General features: G+C 41.4%; 1 protein-coding gene across 1 annotated transcript in view; it reads right to left on the bottom strand.

The window, feature by feature from the left end:
- hcn1 (hyperpolarization activated cyclic nucleotide-gated potassium channel 1) overlaps positions 1 to 21,229 on the bottom strand; it is an 80,413-nt gene that overhangs the window by 57,876 nt on the left and 1,308 nt on the right. The window contains exon 2 of the mRNA XM_074617667.1: positions 14,880 to 15,303. Within this exon, the coding sequence (XP_074473768.1) occupies positions 14,880 to 15,303 (424 nt within the window). The remainder of the gene's footprint in view (positions 1 to 14,879; positions 15,304 to 21,229) is intronic.

Here is a 21,229-nt window from a genome sequence, read left to right as displayed (position 1 = left end):
CAACTTGGTAAAAAAAAAATTTCAGTCATATGAGAAGGAACGATAGCCAATTGGGAACCAAGCTGACTGAAAAAGGAAGGAAAACAAAAAGCAAAAATCAAAATGCTAAGCATAAAGTAGTAGTAAGATGGACCTCAGAAATGGAGGAACAACTTGTTGATTTGTGGCAACAACATGTGCGTTGCCCGTTGTCCGCCATGTTTATTCACTCTAAAGTCACGTTTGATCGCGAGATATTTTGCGAGATCTGCGGTTTTAAGAGTCAGGACTCTGGATGTGTCGGGTCACCCACATTTTCAACATCGGTTAAGATTTGACATTTGTTTTAGTGTGGGCCTGCCTTAAGCTTGATTAATATGATATTTTAATAACCTTTAAAAATAAAATACATTTATTAAAACGTACTAAATTGCCTCAGCGGACAGAACAGACATAGCATTAATGACTCTAAGTCTCGTAGACCTCAGTTTTGTATTGCAATTGAAGCCACAACAGCAGAGTTTAGCACAATAGCAAAAAGACGTTTTTCAAAATGGAAATGGTTTGGCTAATCTAAATTCTAAGTGTCAACTTTTCACTTAATAAGAAGCTTTGTGAATTATTTTTTTTTTTTTTCAATTCAGTAGGTGTTTTTTGGCCTATACGACACGGGAGAGAAAAATATAGAGAACTTCAACTGATCCTTCAACAAAATTACCCAATATGGAAATACATGGTTTTCACTAGTGATTTACTTATTTATTTAAGCTTGAAACATATGGGTGCTGACGATCCAGCCTATTTTTAACTTATATATTTCCTCTCACTTGAATGCTTTCTAGCCCTCCTCTCCCGTATCCTGTTTGATCTATTCATGAAGGTATCAGGAAGACACACATTGGTTGTTTATGTGTGGTACATCCAATATTTGATATACCAAGAGCAACGCCTGTACACATCCACACTTTTTTTTGCATTTAACCAATAATAAAATTGAGTATTTGAGCTGCTGTGCTGGCATTACTGTTGACATTAATTAGCTTGTCTTTATACTGTAGTGTGTGTAAAACTACTTCCATTCTCTGATTGAACAAAACACAAATAAAGCAGTGTCGGAATAATCAGTCTGTTTAAAGCTATACTTTCCTCTCCACTTTAACAACGCGGGTCTGACAATGAACTCTGTACTCTAAACCATATGGTTAAGCAATTAACACTCTCTACTGCAGTTAACAAGACCGACTAGCAGCAGAAGGAGCACTGAGTGACTTGGCAAGGGAAAATGGGTTAAATCTACAGGGGATGTGAAGGGAAAAACTCGTTCTTTCAGGCGGTGGAGTCGGGGATTTTCCATCCCGTGGGCCAAGAGCGAGCTTCCCCTCAGTGAGCCGAGCAGGAACATGATTCAAGGCACATTATGTTCATCGTCAGAGAGCCGCGTCTTAAAACAGAGAGGACAACAACAACCCAGACGGCAGCGGAGTGGAAAAAGCATTGTCTTTCATTTTCTGTCTGCGAGACAAAATTGGACCGGAGGAGTCCATTAGGCTGTAGTGTGTGAGTGTGTGTGTGTGTGTGTGACAGGGTGAATAGATAGAAATGGACAGAGAGGGAGAGAGATTGTTTGAATGGTGAATAAAAGAAAGAACTACACCCCAACAAATGTGAGCTTCTGTTTTGTCAAACTAAATTTAGTACTACATTAATTAATAATTCTACATTTTAATATATTTTTAAAGATTCACAATCTGAAGCTCAAATAAAAGAAGTAACAACTATAGGTAACAGAAATGACAATATGTGGTTTAAAAAAGCACATTTTCTACATTTTTAGAACAACAAATGTAACATTGATGCTGGTCCTGTGACACTGTGGGGGCCTCTTTTACAGAGGAAGATCCCCCTCCTCAGAACATGTCAAATGTGTGACAGACAGATTGTCACACATAAAGACACGTGACAGAGCTCTTTAGCCCCCCGCAGGCTGCAGCTCCCACACTCGAGACAACAAAGGTCTGCTTCGCCTCCGACAGCCGGCCCCTGTCATGCTCTGCAGTACCATATACAGGGTGGGGGGTTCCCAAATCCGCTAAAATGCTACAGTACAATACCCTGTTGCGTCCTCCAACAGCAAGACTACTCAAAGCGGAATACAATTCTGATTTGGATATCAAATAAAGGCATTCACAAGCTATCCTGTCAGAAAGCCAAACTTGAATAAAAACATGCTCATTGTTAACATGAAAATGCTAATTTGTTAGCTTTTTCCATGAAAAGGGGGATGCTGCTGTTTTAAGACTTGCTCATCCAAATGGGATAAAGCATGCACGAACACCACTATGGAGCTTGGGAACAGTGAATTCACTGTTCCGTAGCCAAGTGCTTAGCAGCACTGGACAGAAAATTTGCTTCTACTATGATGTGTTTGTCCAATTATGGATACTAGTGCAGCGCCCGTTTTAAAACGTGCCTGTTCGGAACGGGCCGACTGCTTGGCCTCCGGTGTTGCTGCTTGCAGCTTTCTCCAGAACTGCTCATCCAAAAACAACTTCACACTTGACACTGTGCTTCCTTGGGTCCTGAGTAATACACCTGCCATGACATAGCTGCATCCCCCAAGCAATGCTACAGTTGGGTGCAAAAGCTCACACCAACAACTACGGAGAGTGTAACGGTTAATAGCGGGTCCCCTCTCAATACACTACACAGTGTGTACATACTTCCCTACTAGGGATGTTAATGAATAACCGTTTAACCGTTAACCGACATTAAGAATTTTAACCCATTAATGCCATCGGTTAAACGGTTTAAAGAAATATTCAAAATGAATTAAAAGCTGAGCAAAACTCAGAGGAGTGGCTTGTCACTTTAAGGAGAGAAGCTGGTCCACCTTAACAGCCCGCCTTAAGAGAGTCTGAGCCGGCGTTGCAGGATACAGAAAGTTGGCTCGGGTCTTGAGCGGAGGAGTTGTAGCATTTATTCACCGACACATAAACTGTACACACACTAACTGTCGTATGAGAGCAGTGCGAAGCGGCAGCCGTGAGTTACATTATGGAGGCGCACGCTCACATGTATGAACATGCACTAAAAACATGCGTGGCCAGCCCCGGCTATGTCAACAAAGCACGAAGAAGCTGGGATTACAACACACACAGAGGGAGTGAGACTTCATTCTCTGCTCAGGTAGACATTATTCCTCTATATCTTTACATAGACAATCGTTGTCTGATGCTACACTAATGCTCTGGATAATATAGAGCACCTTTACAGACAAAGTCAAATAAGATGGAGGGACATAATGTGAAATACAGAACACAAAGAATCAGCATAAAGTCACTGGAGAAGCACCAAAGCAGAGACAGGTGACCCAGACAGAGCAACTGCTCCAGCAGAAGCTCACATCGCAGCTGCACGGAGGATGTAGGTGGCACCGATATGATTGATGTCTCCCTTGACTCCCACCACGTTACTGTATCCAAATGCCCACTAGAAATGTCTCATCGACGTGTCATTGTGCATTGGATATCAAGTTTATAACAACTGCAACATTTGCAGGTGGAAAAATGTGTCTGTATTCTTTAATCTTCATGCAATCTGTAAAGCTCCTTCCTTCCTCCTTTAATGCATAAAAAAATGACATGTAAACTTCACTCATGACGCACAGGCTGCTGCCTCTGTTTGATAAATGACATGTACGTCTCCAGGCACAGAAAAGTTGCTCCTTTAGTGTCCTCGACCTACAGTACCCTCGAGTGAGGCCAGACCTTTGTGTGCTTTGCAAAACAATGTTGAATTACCCAAGTTTGTCTTGTTGAGGACATAAATATAAACAACCAGCTGTGTAGCCTACGTGTGCCTCGTAGAGAATCTGGGCTAACCAGCACCTGCTGCAAAGTTGAAATAATGTCCTGGGTTATACAACTTTCCTAGCAGAGTTACTGTAAATCTCCACCAGCAGTGTGTGAAGTTGAAAAAAGATGATCTGATTCATTGGTGCTTTAAAGTTATTTATCAGTTTTGATTTGATGTCTTCAAACACTCATTTTTGAGTCAATAATTAATATTTTTTTGCATACATTGTATTGGCAGGTTGATATTTAGAGTATATTTCAGGAAGGAAAGAGATCGGTTGTGCAACCAAGCTGCCATATTTCACCTCTAGGCTACAGGGTATGAAATATCCAGAAGCACACACACGCACAAACGTATAGACATGACACAGCCCAATGTCAATCCTTAGCCTCGCACATCACATCACATCAAATCACATGACAGGAAACAGTTGCATACAGTCATCAGAGCTGTTGGCTGACGGAGGAGAGTCCTGCAGCCGGTCACATCCTGCTCCTCCTCACTACTGTACGTATGTGTGTCCTACAACTAAATGCCATTTGAGAGAGCAGGGTAATGAGGCCAGGCTCCTTTTAGTTACCCTCCTATAAATGCCATCCGCTCTCCTCTGTGATGAATGCATTGTAGACGTATAGATTTGTGTTGTCTTTGTGGAAGGTATAGCGCTGCAGTCACTGTGATAAATTACATGAACACGCAGCTTAAACAGAGCAGAGGTCGATTGCGTGATTGCATACAAACAGACAAAAAAAAAACACTACCGGGTCACATTTTAAAAACCTTTGTTCTTACTACAATTACAAGCTGTAATTACAGAGAGAAAGAGGCTCAACACAATAGGAAATCAATCAAGGGAACATAGTACAGGAATCACTGTTGCTGCTGTGTGATACAAACACTGCCCTCCTCCCTTTGTTTCTTCTCTGTTTCCATCTGCCTATCTTAGTCTCTCTCAACCTGACGCATGATTCAGCACTAAAAGATACAACACACCTTCTGTGTGTGTGTGTGTGTGTGTGTGTGTGTGTGTGTGTGTGTGTGCTTATGCACCTGTGTCCCTGCATGGGACTGGGGCGGAGGCCTCAAGGCACCAAAGACTTGGCAAAGCCTGTTCAGAGAGAGACAGGTGAATCAAGTCCACAGGAGTCTATAAACCAAAGCCGACTAATCTCCTTTGACGCCGCACTATCTGTTGCTGAGGTGGCAAATTACAGTACACTGTGTGGCTTCATCGTCATCTCCTTTTTGTCATCTCACGATGCCAGTGCTTTCTGTCGGTTTATCATATACATAAACTGTTAATCTTTGACTTTTGGACTGTTGGTTGGAGAAAAAAGCAACTGAAAGGTATCAGATGGGTATTTGCCAAAGAAGTAATGTACGCACAGGATATAATCGGTACTTGCAGCCCTGTTATCAACCTTCTCTTGTCTTATACCTTGACGTGAAATGTCTGTTTTTCTTTACATGAATGTATCTAATAGGGGTGGGGGAAAATATATATTTATTATTTAAAATATATTTTATATTTTGCCTGGTAATATTGTATCGATACACGGATATCAAGTATCAATCGTTTATTATATAAACTATTAACCTCTTAAAAATCCGATGCTATTCTGACTTTCAAAGGTTGTAGTTGGCTCAAAGTTGTAAAGCTATGAAGATACTGGTATACTGGTAAACCTAACGAATTCATTGGTACCGGCCATGTCATGTTAGCTCGTCGGGAAGAAGGCTAAATAACTCTCCAAATTTGCACTAAATTTTGGCGAGGAAAAACTGGCATGGCCATTTTCAAAGGCGTCCTTTGACCTCTGACCTCAAGATATGTGAACTGTGTCTTATTAGAAAAAAACTGATGTTGACAAACTGCATAATTTGCAGTTGAAAAAAGTTATAAATCGCAATATATCTTATCGCAATACTCAGCATGTTTAAAATCGCAATAAGACCATATCCTGACTCAAGTATCATGATAATGTCGTATCGTGGGGCCTCTGGTGATTACAACCCCTAGTATCTAATTTTGTAACTGCCCTGTACTTTAAAAGAAGTGCTGTATGCAACAGGTAAAGAGAAGCTATTTTTATAACAATGTATATCAACAAAACACCTCTGAAGTTCTGTCTTGGCTTTAATTCAGCATGGCGATTAAACTAAAAAAAAAAACACTGTGAAAAGGTGCAGACAAACATTCACACCTCCAATGTCAGTCTGTTGACATACTGTGTCAAATGAGCTAAAAACAGGTCCGCTGTCAGACTGTCACACAATAGTGGGTTATTTCGGTGGAGACCAAATTTAGCCAGTGTGATGTAGTTTAAGTCTCCTCTACTGCTGAAGTAGATACACCCAGGTCATTTGGCTGACATTTTCCCTACTTTCAGATCAGTTTACAGACCGAGCTGTGAGTCAACCGTGCACCTTCGCTTTGGACGAGGGATCCCTACAGACACTGTAATTAAACAGATCACTTGCATCATGCTCTGCAGTCGGCTGTAGCAAATACCACCTATTTAAAGGACCAGTGTGTAGGATTTAGGGGGATTTATCAGCAGAAAATGGAATATAATATTCAGGACTATGTTTTCATTAGTGTATAATCACCTGAAACTAAGAATCAGTGTGTTTTCGTTAGCTTAGAAGGAGCCCTTCATATCTACAGTACGTAGGGAGCGGGTCGTCTTCACGGAGTTCGCCATGTTGCTCCGTCATGTTTCTACAGTAGTCCAGAACGGACAAACCAAACACTGGCTCGAGAGAGAGCCTGTCGCGTTATAACGTTACCTGAAGGCCACCGTAGGTTCTCTACAAGCTTGGAAAGGGAGGGGTTAGCGGAGGAGTATTCAGTTGGTTGCAATCTGCAACCGCACCTCTAGATGCCACTGAATCCTACACACTGTACCTTTAAAAAGACAAATCATCAACCAGCATCTTTTCCAGGCAATTAGCGGTGAATTAATAGAACAATCTGATCTCGAGAAGTGACTCAGTCTCTCACTTTGACGTTGCTTTTGCATGACAGCTCAATGACTCTGATGCTGACAAAGTGGAGCTGCACATAGTGTAGGGGGTTACGTAGCACACTCGCAATGTGCCTCACGCACATTCAGTTCAACCTCCTATTAAAAAATGAATGTAGTTCTTATTGCATGCCAGAGATCATGAAATAAATAAACAGCAGTTATTCAGGGAAGGCTCTGCCCCACATCAAGACTGTGCATCTGATTGGCAGAGGCCCTTGTAAAAAGACGCTTCAGGGCATATGTATGCCACAAACCCCAGCTCTGGTGATGACACGAAGGCACGAGATGATGATGACACAGTTTCATCACCAGGAGCGCCCTCTCAGAAGCATAAAAAAAGGAAATTGGAACACGCAAAGAAGAAAAAGTGAACCACTCAGGAACTACACTGTATGTTTTATCAATGAAGTGGCTCAGAATTGTGGGTAGGAATAAGAATAAACAATAAGAATATGATTTATGTAAATGGAAACGAGCATTAACAGTACATGGTAAAGTTTAGGAGCCTATTTTATCTGTAGTTTGGGATTTATCCAATTATTATCATTACTGTCAATGTGTAGTTTATCTTCTGTTATTTTTTATTATTTAATTTTTTATTTAATTCAACTTTGTTTTTTGTTCTTTATCCTTTTTGCATCGGCAATGGGTTAGGGTTGGGTGCGAGGGGGCTTTTTGGGAAAAATACCAAAATATGGAGGGACAATCATTTACATTTGTGCTCTATTTGTATGTTTCTATACACCTGTTGTTACTCCCAATAAATTATTACGGAGAAAAAAAGAAAATAAAGAAGCTGAGAAAGAAGGAAAGGAGAGAAAGACAGAAACACAGCGAGAGAAAGAGTAAGAATGGGGTGGAATAACAAGACACTCAACAACATGTAAAGTACATTTAAACATGAAATACCCCAAAATGTTAAATTGTTTAGTGAAGATATGATGTAACTCTATGTGTATAAAGAATAAATAAATAAATAAGAGGAATAAAGTAAGGTGGTGGGTGAAACTGGTAACATTACCTCCTGCTACTCTAGTATGTTTATAATGACTACAGGGGGTGGCAATCATTGTGTAACTCACCATGTGAGACAGTGTGTTACAACAGTATCAGAATACAGTTGACTGTGCAACATGACCAGACAACATGTATTGTGATACACCTCTATATCTGTTTAACTAAGAGAGGAAAACAACCCCCCAAACTGGAGGGAAAATGTGTCAAAACACATCTATCGACCGTATGCATTCACTGTATTATGAAGTAGGTATTTGTAATAATTATGGTTAATTAAGGTTACAGGTTAAGGTTACACGCGCACATACACACACACACACACAAATGGTGTGCCTTCATTCAAATGTATGGCCTCAGCTGCCACAATATATCATGATTTTACAGCTAGTTTATCAATAAAAAAATCTATTGTAATATAATGCCATATATCAATTATTTGTCCCAGCGGAATAGTAGGGATTATACAAGGTTAGACTAATGTTAGCTCTCTCTAGTTTGCTAAGTTAGTTTGTAAAATGTAATACTAATGTATTCATTCAGATGTTCAATGCAGCATCACAGAGAGAAATAATAATTAGGTCCCAACAGATGTCTTATAAAGCAATCATCGATGACAATTCTGTAGAGAAAAGACATAATATATGTACTCTTTACTATATTTACTATTATACTACTATATACTTATACAAATACAACAAACAGTAAAGTAACTAATTTAAGCTGATGTTTGTATTTTTGCCAGTTAAAATAGATACTAAAACTGAGAATGTTTAAATATATTGTACCTTAGATACTGTAGACTGTAGCACAGTAACGGACATATTGTCAGCTTGCTATGTCTGAAGTATTACCACAAACATCTCAAAAGCTTTAGCCTGAAGCTGAGATGTTCCTCTTTTTAGTATTTAGTATGTACTCAATTATGTTCAATATTGGAGGGTGTAACGATACATCTATCTGGATCGATGTAGCGATTCAATGATCAATGCTCCAATATCATCGATGTATAGTGAAAACATCAATCATCTTTAAGATACACCTTTACTTTGAAATCCCCATGGCACGTCTGCGTCACCATTTCCGTCCGAGCGCACCTCCTCGCTACAGAACCCAGTTGATATAAACGCAACTGATTGTGTTAAATAGGAATAAGATATCATCTCATATGGATCGCAGGCCCCTGAATTGAATCAGGGGAAATTGCCACCTGGTTGTCATATCAGCAAATATCATATTGTTGTCTAAAGAATCAATATAATATTATATCATGATGAAACTTGTGATTTACACTCCAAGTCAATATACCTTTCACTGAGAACAGGCGTAATACTAGACAGTATAAAATGTGCTAATGTTTGCAGTGAGACACGACATAAGTTAAGTAATACAGTTGTAGACTGTTGTAGAGTTAACAGATAAATTGTGCCTGAGGCCTCAGTAAAGGCTATAAAGGCATACCAGCCCCCCCAGAGGGGGGGCTGGTATGCTGCCACAAGCCCAACCTGAGCCCTCGTGCTTGAGCTGGGATCTGGCGGTTGGCCTGGTGGCTGTGATGAGCCAGATGTGGCACTGGGAGCTGTGGGGATTCTCTACAGCAGTTTACAAATGTTATCCCCCTCGGTCTGCTTTCGTGTGTTTTTATTAAATATAATGAACCAAAACCAGCACTAAATCTATTCCTAGAAGATCTCTCCAACATTAGCACATACTGTATCCAAAGGAAACAGCAGAAGTTGGAAAAAAACTGTGACTGTAAGGTCATTGGGATAATTAGCTCTGTATCTGAGAGGACATGGAATAATAAGGAAAAACATAAGGGAAGCAGGGTTAGAAATGAATAGGAGCAGGGGGCAAAAATGCCCTTGAAAGATCTAAAAATGCCTGTGAAAATAAAGATGAAAGGGCAAAAAATGCCCCTGATAACTGTTCTCATTAGTCCATTGAATTATTAAATATAATTCCCCTGTGGGCCACTATAAGTGAATGGTAGGAATCTATGACTAGGGCAACATGTGGGCATATATATATTCATATATAATAGGGCTGTCAATTGATTAAAATATTTAATCGCAAATTAATCGCACATTTTTTGTATCTGTTCAAAATGTACCTTAAAGGGAGATTTGTCAAGTATTTAATACTCTTATCAACATGGAAGTGGGCAAATATGCTGCTTGATGGAAACATATGTATATATTTATTATTAGAAATCAATTACCCACACAAAACAATGACAAATATTGTCCAGAAACCCTCACAGGTACTGCATTTAGTATAAAAAATATGCTCAAATCATAACATGGCAAACTGCAGCCCAACAGGTAACAACAGCTGTCAGTGTGTCAGTGTGCTGACTTGACTATGACTTGCCCCAAACTGCATGTGATTATCATAAAGTGGGCATGTCTGTAAAGGGGAGACTCGTAGGTACCCATAGAACCCATTTTCACCTCTTTGTAAATGGCCATGATCATTTTTCCTCTGCAAAATTAGCGAAAGTTCGGAGCATCATTTGGTGTTATGTTTCAGTCCAGTATTCACTCTCCTTTTAGCTCTGTTTTGGTCTCCACCAACTCCTGAGGGAAATAGCTGCTGCTTTAGCTGTTAAATGCTTCACTATGTTCACCTGCTAGTTGCTAACTTTGTCTGTCTGCTGTTTGGTGCTATAGGTGGGTAGTGTAGAGCGTGTTTATCAGATTATTTTAACGCCCCAAATTTCTTTAATGCATTTTAGGTTGTAGTGGGCTCAGTTATAAAGTGAGAGTGAAGATCCTGGCATCATATGAGACTAGAAAAACCTAAGGAATCCATTGTTACCAACCATGTCATAATAGCTTGTTGCGAAAGAGGCTAAATAACACTCAAAGTTTAAGCTTAATTTTAGCGAGGAAAAACTGGTATGGTCATTTTCAAAGGGATCCCTTGACCTCTGACCTCAAGATATCTGAAAGAAAATGGGTTCTATGGGTTCCCATGAGTCTCCCCTTTACAGACTGACACACTGACAGCTTAATCACAATTAACTGTAGACAATCTAGCGATTGAATATTTGAATCGATTGACAGCCCTACTAATTTTATATTAAAACACTGTTTTAACTAATGTTTTAATTAGTAGTTACAATGACCAGAATGCTTAACATCATATCAACGAGGCAAAACAACATGCCCGTGAAAAGACATTCCCCTAGGCACAAGATGTGACTTAGTCTACATTTCTTGTTGCCCTTTCTGGCGCACATACAAAGTGCCTAAAACACTTTCTGTGTAGCGAGCAGGTTATACACGTCTTCGAAGCGAGCTACACATACTGTGCAGCGAAAAACATGCTGATGTCACTTAGAATCACTTACAATGTGTAATCCAAGTGCTTACATGATCACAAGATCATTAGAAAAACCACTGAGTAACTTCCAGGTTGTGCAAACAGTGTCGCCGGCCTCCGTTTGATCGGTGCTTGTTTAAAGTGGGATGTTTGAGTATGCACGGCGTATTTACTGCTCTGCGTGACCTTCACACTGCATGCTGCAATTTCCCTAAGCACCGTGCATCGCAATAATTATGTGTGAGCAAACAATCGAATGAATTACTGAACAAGCACACACAGAGAGCCACGCATACAGATAGAAATAGTAACATCTAGTGGCATGAGCTGAGGTCAGAGGTGTCGTACTAATGCTTATTCAAACTATTGCGTCAAATATAGATTTTCTTTTTTGCCGTCATTATTTTCCTCACTAACGGGCAGAGCCAGATGGAGTCATCTACTACTCCTCTCTAATGACTGACAATCGGAGTGAGCTGCTTAAATAAGATGCATCAGTTCCTTTGTGGCCACTAATACTGTTGCCACTCAGCTGTTATACTTAGACCACAATACGCAGCAGCCACTTCCCAGCAGTGCCGTCCATACAGTAAGAGGTTCCTGTTTTGACCTCTTAACGACGGAAAGTATTTACTGAGACGTGAAATAAGACATTAAGACAACTTGTTTAACATGTATATCTCTGGTATCTATCACACGGAGCAGGAAAAACTGCTCCTGTGAGGTTAAAAAAGGAAGCTTGTAGGAGCCTGTGAGAAGAAGACACGGATATAAAACCAAACAGAGAGTGTTGGCCGAACAACAAATCTGACTTAGCCCAGTTCTGACGCTGATGAAATAACGTCCCTCTTTACTTCCCAGATGGAGGGAAGAGATGGTGACAAAGTGAAAAGAGGGGGGCAGGGAGCACACGACAGATGAAGGAATGACGGACATGCAGGCTGGGAGATGATTTATTGTCGAAACTCACTGTCTGAATAACTAACTGAGTCCGTCCCAATGCTGATGTAATGATGGCTCACTGCTTGAAACCCATTATGAAGGCAGGGGACTGCGTTTGTCCCTCCATTAAAGCGCTAATCCCGCATCCTACACCTAACATGTAACGACAGCTTGGAATATTTCCCACCGAGTGCCTTTTCTTTCCTCTAACGTCTCTTGCGGACGTGTCCGATTCGCTGTTTGTTTCCATTATTCAGTGTGTCTCTATTTAATGTGGTTTACACCAAAATAACTGTACTTAATTTCTATACTGTATTATTTAGACACAACAACATGTAGAGAAAGATGATGAGTGGAAAGGGTGAGAAAAAGGCACGCAAGGAGGGGGGAGAAGCAGAGAGGCAGGCAGAGTTTGATAAGCAGAAAGACGATTGGAGACAAAGAGGAATGACTGAGCATGAGAGAGACGAAGTGAGAGCGCGGGGCTGCGAGCTCGGCTGTTGTATCCGAGCGTTATGACACATCCCTGTATACTGCACTGCCTGCATGCTCACTGCAGATTTTCATTAACCTTGCGGCACCGTCTATTTGTGTTTTGCTAACCTGGTCCATACCACCTCATCCTCCCACTGCATGCAGCTCCCGCAAACTAGACGGCGATATCATATACAGTACTGCCCCTATCTGAAAATTCATAAACGACTTCCCACATAGTGTTCATGACAAGATAATAACACCAATTGCAATCCATATGGTGCTCACTTTCAGAATATGGTTTGTGCTGTGTGTGTGTATCTTACGGTAACAGCTTGAATAATGCTTTGCCGAAGCATGAATAATGCTTTTGTTTTTCAAATGCCACATTATGCAGCGAGGGTAATATAACACAGTTTCCAACATCCACTGAGAGGAAAAATATAAGCTAGCATAAACACTATAAAAGTCTGCTGCCTCACTGGTGCTCGAGCACAAAGATGATCTTTTCCCTGCTCCAGAAATGTTCGCTGATCCATAGCATGGAGGCTGGGAATTGGACACGCTGCACAATTATACTATAAGTTCTGGCCGGATACTGTTCGTGATTATAGCTGTTAGTGTGCTAGTGAAATTTTGCCAAATGCATCTTTATACAGTTAATAACCTATTTTGTTCACTCCCATTGTTACTGATATATCATTGAACTATACAGTGTGTGCACTGCCAAGAATGTAAACCCAGGTTGAGCCCTGACAACAGCACAATTTGCTTCAGCCAGTGTAACAAACAGCACGGATAACAGCAGCGATAACAACAGGGTAGTCAGACAATGAGGGGACGGACAGCGAGCTGTGAGACAAGGACGTTCAGGACGAGGTGAGAGGGAGAGCGGCTAGCTCATCTGAAAATGATGGTGTTATGGCCGACCGCTTATCTGAACTACATTTCAAATCAAAACGTAATGCTTTAGGTCATGATGCCTAAAATGTATCCATCTGCTGGAATGGTTCAGTCATGATACGGAGAAGCACGATGTAATGAAGTCGTTACCAGGAGGAGGAGGAGAAGACTAGAGCTTGGTTTTGGAGTCAGGGAGTGCAATGATTCGATGGAGGGTAATGCTGTATCACTCTTTGTTATGTCCAGTGGGGTTTAACCTTGTGGATGTTCACACAAAATCAACCAGAGTCACCTAGTACAACCACACAAACAAAACATTAAAGGTTTGGGTGTTTTGAAGTGGGGTTGTATGAGGTACTTATGCATAGTCAGTGTATTACCTACAGTAGATGACGGCCGGCACGCCTCCAGTTTGGAGAAGCAGGCAGGAGTTACCGCACTGGAGCAAAGCAATATACTGCTGTGGACGGGGCCGGCAACAGAACATATTTTAGCCACCTAAAAAAAGGCCAACCTAAAAAAAATCAATATCCGTTTAAGTGTACGCTATATTCAGAATTTTTCGCCGGTTTACCTTGCCGTGAGTTAGCTATACAGTCTGTGCTTTTGACGGGGGAACTGAAGCTGTAAGCTATGCTCTCGCCAAAGCCACCAGACAAAACATGTTTAGATGAGCCTTTCTTTTAGGCGGGCGGCTAAAATACGTTATGCTGCCGCCGGCCCCGTCCACAGCAGTACATTACTTTGCTTCCGTGCGGCAACTCTTGTCTGTTTTTCCAAGCTGGGGGCGTGCCGACCATCATTTACTGTAAGTAATACACCTACTATGGATAAGTACCTCCTACAACCCCTCTTCAAAACACCCGAACTATCCCTTTAAGTAACTCATTAAGCCTCTAATATACATTACCTTTATATAGACACATCGTTATAGTCTTGATAAAATAGTTGCCTACATTATATAATGCCCTGAATCCATATATACCCACTAAATAAAGCATTTCTTCCTGAAAGAATGGAAGCAATTACTTTTGATTACTGATTTTCAATTAATTTCACCCATCAATGAGCTGAAACTCACATTACCACTTGTTATCCACAGATAAGCCTTCTGACCAGTGGTGATTGACAGCATCTATTAGTATTGAATGTGCACAATTATATCTGCGTGTTAACCTTTCAAGGTTGTTTCCGTGCTGCTGGGAAAAAGAATGCAGCCAGGGAAACCACCGTGCAGCACAGGAATATAAACAACCAGAATTCTCTTACTCTGCATCTTCATCCTGCTATCTGCTTTTATATCAATCTCCTTTCTGTTAACTGATGTAGACAAGACAAACACACATATATACACACCTCCTCCCACTGATGTATGTATCTGATGAGTCGGGACAGTCTCAACAGACGCAGAAGACTGAGGATCTTGGTGAAGCGGACGATTCGCAGGGCGCGGGCTGTTTTATATACCTCCGAGTCAAAGCCTTTCTCCACTATTAAAAAGATATAATCCACTGGAATGGAGGAGAGGAAGTCCACTACGAACCAGCTCTTCAGGTAATTCATCTTGATGACCTTGGGGTCGAGGATGATCTCGGAGCTCTCCTCGTTGACGATCCCCGTCCTGAAGTTCATGACCAGGTCCACCAGGAAGATGGTGTCCGAGGCCACGTTGAAGACCAGCCAGGTGGTGGTAGTCTGCTCTGAGAAGAAGGTTATTCCCACAGGAATGATGATTAGATTCCCCATCATCATGATGAGCATTATCAAGTCCCAGTAGAACCTGCAAAGCGACACACATGAATCAGTAATGAGCGGTAGAAAACATGTTGTTAATGCAGACATAGTGTATTCACATTTCCAAAGAATGTAAATACGCCTCACAAAGACTTTGTCTGAGAGGATAAAGATGTCCAATTTATGCATCAAAATCATTCATTAAAGGCTGTAAGAGTGAGGCTAGGAAGCATTAAAGTAAAAGTAATAAAGTATATACAGTCTACAGCGGCAGTGCTTTGAGATGAATGCTAACTTACAATGAAACATGTTGATGTTTAGCAGGTACAATGTTCCCTAAATCTCTTCTCAGTCTTTTGCCAAGGCTCAAAGTTAACTATGATTCAAGGACACGAAGAAAATGTGCTGCTGGCACTTGCTGTATGTGCTCAGGGCCCCGTTAGAATGAGACCCTCTCATCCTTCCTGGCTGTGTTAATGTCCCTGCCCTCTGTCTTGTGATGAACAGAGCCAGAAGTGATTCATCAGCACCCTGCTCTTTTCACGAAGTGTCCTGGGCCTCGATAAAGGGCCGAGCAACCGTGAATGAAAATAGATGCTTTCAGGAATCCTATCTCGTGGCTAAAAACTCTCCACTGACGCCATCCCCGCCTGCCTCCTCTGCTCCGCCTTGCTGCCCATGCATTGCTGCTGCTGTTGGGAGATGGAAATGGACTGGCTGGCTGGTTTGGCAGGCTGCCTGTCTGGCTGGCCACCCAGTAATGGATCTGTTTGAATGAATTAAGACAGGGCCTTGGCTTTATAAATATCCACAGATCATGTGTCCGATAATTGTCTTCACTTCAACTAAACAGCGGTCACCTAGGTGGTTCATAATATCCACCATAGGTATTTTTACACCAGCAGGCATTGAACCGGGGCTTATGGAGTGGACTCTTCATACAAAAGAGCCTTGACTTAATACCTTGGGTGGGACAACGAAGCACAGAACATGATTTGATGCTATTCATTCCTCAAGTTTTAATGGTAGAAACATCTGAAAAGATCTTTATACCACTCAAAAATTAAACATTAGCATCTGTTAAACTGCTAAGTTTCAAGTAATAGAAATGTTTTCCACTCATATTAACATAATCAAAAAGCCCACAGAGTGCCCACATCTCCGAGATATTTCTCTTTCTCTCATGACTTGTGTAGGTGGCGTTTATACTGTACATGACCTCTCAGACACCCACTTATCTAATGAATAAAACATTGTGTTTTCACTTCTTGAATTAGAATAAAACAGGAAACAGCAAACAAAAACAAAAAAAAAGCTGCATTAGAGAGAAGTTGTTTACAAAGTTAAAGAATAAAAGAGCATTTCAGATGCTACGTGAGTTGCCCCCTTTCTATTTAAAGAGCCATTCGATGCAGTCAGCTATGACGACAGCTCGAAGACTGCACCCAGCTCTTGCTACATCGTTTTATTAAGCTCTTTACTTTAATGCTCCAGCTCTGGGAGTGCACCCAGTCCCAGTTAAACCAGTAGCTGAGAGCATGTGCGTCATACACCGGCATTTCAGTCAACCTCCTGCTTCAGGTTCACCAGCTCCGTCGGTGCACTTACTTCCCTTCCACATCCACCCCGAGCTCTAGCAGTATACGCCCACCTCCAGCTCTGGCCCACATGTTGCCCAGAGGTTTTGCCACAGCTATGCATTCACATCCTTATGAGCTCTGCACCCTGTACTGCTGCTAGTCATTTCGTATGCTGAGTCCCTCTTCAATTTGTCACCCCGCACTGGAACGCACCAACAAACTGCTGTTCTGATTGATTAAAGTGGGAGTTGCAATCACTGGATCACTGTTCGCAAACACAGTAGGCTCCGCATTCACAGTGCCGACACAGCATTGGTTCATCTGCCAGGTTGTACAGTACGCACCCTGTATGAACTAATACAAATGAGTGATTCTAACCTCAATATATCACAGACAACAAAACCAACCAAAAAGCCATACAGGTTATTTGCCAAAGGTTGACTCTCTTATAGCCCGATGGACCGGTCTATAGTACCTAAAACAGGAGCTTGGAGCTACAGCTTGGTTGTAAACCAAACCATGAAGCACGGTGATCATACTGTAGCTACCACCCCTGCCGTAGATCAAAGAACCAGCGTCAGTCGAACAGTCCTGCTCCAAATCAAGCCAGCTCATTCTTTCTTGTAGGTTTCCTCCCTACAACAAGTGCTCCATCATAATCAATGCCAGACCACTTCTGCCAAGCAACAGAGGGAACCCCAGACAATCTTACTCAGCACAGGCCAACCCAATTCAATCTGCAGTTTGACAAGTATACTGTATGGGTCCGTGCTACAAGAGGTGACATACATGTACTGATGTATACAGTGAAAAAATGGGAGTTGGACATACATAAATGGAGGTCAAAATCATCATCATCATCCGTCTCTTGGAGGGCAAACTTTAAATGACCTGGGCAGGTTGCCAGAAAAACACTGCCCCTAATTTTCTGCATAAACAGAACAACAATGTGGCTTTTTAACTATTTGTTATTTGCTACAACACACCCATCTGTCTTGGCCCTCTTCAAAACCTACTCTGAAAGAAAACATCCCTGAGAGTCATTTAGACTACGACAAAGGCCTCTCCTTAGCATAACCCTAGGCGTGTATGAGGCCATGCATGAGGCCTCTCTAAAAATCTATGAATAATGAATATTACTAACCTGCCATTAATCTTTAAGCAGCCACTGTGTACAAAGAATATGTTGGATATCAAGTTTCAAACACTCCCCCAAAGCGTAATAAGCCTTGTGTGAATAGCGGTGTCATTCATGGACTGTACTTTACGTAAGAGTTTTCATTAAGAGACCATACAGGGTTTTCTCTTTTTGGTCGTATTAAGTTCTGCCACTGATATAGAAAAGTATAGGGGACAGTAAATGTTTCATATATTCTTATACAAACAAACTAAAACTAGAGACTACAGCTGTCCTCAACTGAAGAACTTCTTAGTCGACTAACACTCATATCATTTTGTCGCCTAATCGATCTGTAAAACTGAGTCTCTCCGCAAAGAGTACCCTTTCCCAGACCACACCCATCTTCAAACTTGGCCTTCATTTTGATCTCAACTACACACCTGTAAAGTTTAATGACTGCATCTTGCACGGTTGTGACGCTAAATCTGTCCACAGACAAACATTTAAACACCCGTCAGAGTACCGAAAACCACGTTCTGCGGTAGTGCCCCTTACGATAGGTGTCTCCAGGACCACATTTCGCCATGACAACACACAGACTCACCAAGGTAAAAACAATACCAGCCACACACACAGGCTGACGCGGCTGTTCATAACTAAGTGGTTAAGTTAAGCCCCGCGGTAGAGAACTAGATTACCTTTTAAGCTACAGTACAAGGGGACCTGTCAAACAAAGTGTACCCTTGCACCTCCATCATTTATGCACCAGCGTGATAGGTAGCTTGAAGCACTGGGATATGACTTCACAAGCCACGAAGCAATCTCACTGGCATAAAGGGGTTGTGTCTTTAAACTGGCTAGAGGACAAGGACTCCAGATGAAACGCCCTTTAGAGAATGTCACGAGGAAGGAACCTTAGGGGGCCCGAGTTAGTGATATAAAAGGGACAATCTCCTTGAGCTGAGATTAAATAGCAAAATCCACATTGATGGCCCAATATGTCTCATAGAACATGCTCTAAGACACGCATACTGTATGTGTAATACAAATCCATTATTTCCCGTTATGTAGGTTTATGGTTCAGCATACTGTAGATCACAAATACACTTAAGACCACTAATTAATTGCCAGCTGTGAAAAGGACTATATGCGTATCATTGAATTGTTCAGGTCTAGTAACCCTTTGGCCATCTTGCAGAGTGGGGGTCAATCTCCTTACATAATTGTTTTCAGAGACTGCTAAGCTCATTGACTGTTGTGTTGTGCTACTAATCCTTGCCCACCATCATTGTACATCTGTGTGAGCACATGGGCATGTGCATATGCCCGTGTCTTTGCGTGGGCGCATACAGGAAATCTCCTAGTTAGCATTATCATTTATGTGTGATTATACGGGAAGTGTAGTTTTAGAGCCATTGTGATGTGTTTCATCTCACTGTTGCATGATTCAAATTGTTGCACACCAATAGAAGCAATTGTAACTTTCAGTTCTTTAGGTTATGAATTCAGCTTGCAGACTCCAGCAGCATAGAAGCCGAGAGTTTTTAATGGTAGAAACATACTTATGCAGCAATGACAATGAGCATGAGATTTGCGCTCATCATAGCTAATACCACACACCCTAAATCATACCATTTTGAACACACACACTATTGTCAACCTTTCAATCTATTGCTACCGCTTCAGCCAACACGCTAGGACACAGTATGTCTGTCTGTGCGTCATGACTTATTCTTTTTATTTACTTTTAAATGTTTAATAAGAGGCTGCAGCGGCGACATCCGCTATGATTCATCTTTTCCGTAGTTTCATAACAATACACACTGAAAAAAACTATTCATATCTGAGGGGAACAAGAAGAAAAATAAAGATGAAACCACGATTATAATGATGCTTTTAGGGATCTTTGTAGGAAACATGAATTACTTTAGATAGCTAGATTAGTCTGTGGTTAAAAAAGAGAAAGAAAAAGTTCAAAGTTCATGATCAAGTCATTTGCACATGTGCATATGCCCGTGTCAAGTGCAGGATATAGCATTATTCTTTATGTGTGACTATAAGGGAAGTGTATAGAGCCGTTGTGATGTATATTATCTCACGTTTGCATGATTCAAATTGTTGCAAACCAATAAAAGCAATTGTAACTTTCAGTTCTTTAGGTTAGAATTCAGCTTTTTTTGGTCAGATGTAGCAGCAGCAGCATAAAAGCTGAGGGTGCTGCATACTCAGGCCTGCTCTGACTTCAGGACCAAGGACAGCTCCTCCTGTGTTAAAGGCAAGAAGGGATCAACGTGTCCTGGCACGTTCCATTTAGCTTCAATGGAAAACGGGGATGATTGTCACCATCAAGCTGCTGCCAGGGGACACTGGTAAAGAGACTGGGCCAGATGAGATGCTTAATTGGTCGAGTGGTGAACTGTAAACACGCAGCTTGTGGAGAACCAGGCGCCCTGGCTGTGTACCTGATCTCATTTGTTTACCATTTGAACGCACTGTGCCAGAAATGTTGGAACAAATTAGAAGTCTGAACTCAATACTGGCTGGGCTCATTTTGCAACACTTACTTATCATAAATGTGTTGATAATAGGGGGGTTGCATCCAAAATGTAGTTTACAGCCTCACTCTTTAGCATAATCACAATATGGGCTTTGCAAGGTGAGAGAATGACAAGCCAAAATAAAAAATGATTAATAATCATGTCCACTGATGTGGTATTTAGTGAATGCAAAGGAGGGAGGTGAAGGAAAAGTGGCATGAAACACACACTCCATCACATTACCTTCCCTAAAAAACACACACACCACTCATTCATTAGTGGACTCATTTGCAACACTTACTTATCATAAATGTGTGATAATAGGGGCGTTGCATCTTTTCATCCAAAATGTAGTTTACAGCCTCACTCTTTTTAGCACAATCACAATATGGGCTTTGCAGGTGAGAGAATGACAAGCCCAAAAAATAAATAAATAATCATGTCACTGATGTGGTGTTTGGTGAATGCCAATTGGGAGGGGAGGTGAAGGAAGAGTGGCATGTAGTTTACAGCCTCACTCTTTAGCACAATCACAATATGGGCTTTGCAGGTGAGAGAATGAGAAGCCCAAAAATAAAAAAATAAATAATGATCATGTCCACTGTGGTATTTAGTGAATGCCAATTGGGAGGGAGGTGAAGGAAGGAGAGTGTGACATGAAAACACACATTCCATCACATTTTCCTCCCTAAAAAAAACACACACCTCTCATTCATTCATCAGGGATCAATTCTG

This window comes from Sebastes fasciatus, chromosome 19 (assembly GCF_043250625.1).
Source record: "Sebastes fasciatus isolate fSebFas1 chromosome 19, fSebFas1.pri, whole genome shotgun sequence".
Classification (NCBI taxonomy): Eukaryota; Metazoa; Chordata; class Actinopteri; order Perciformes; family Sebastidae; genus Sebastes; species Sebastes fasciatus.
This window is presented reverse-complemented; position numbering and strand designations above follow the sequence as displayed.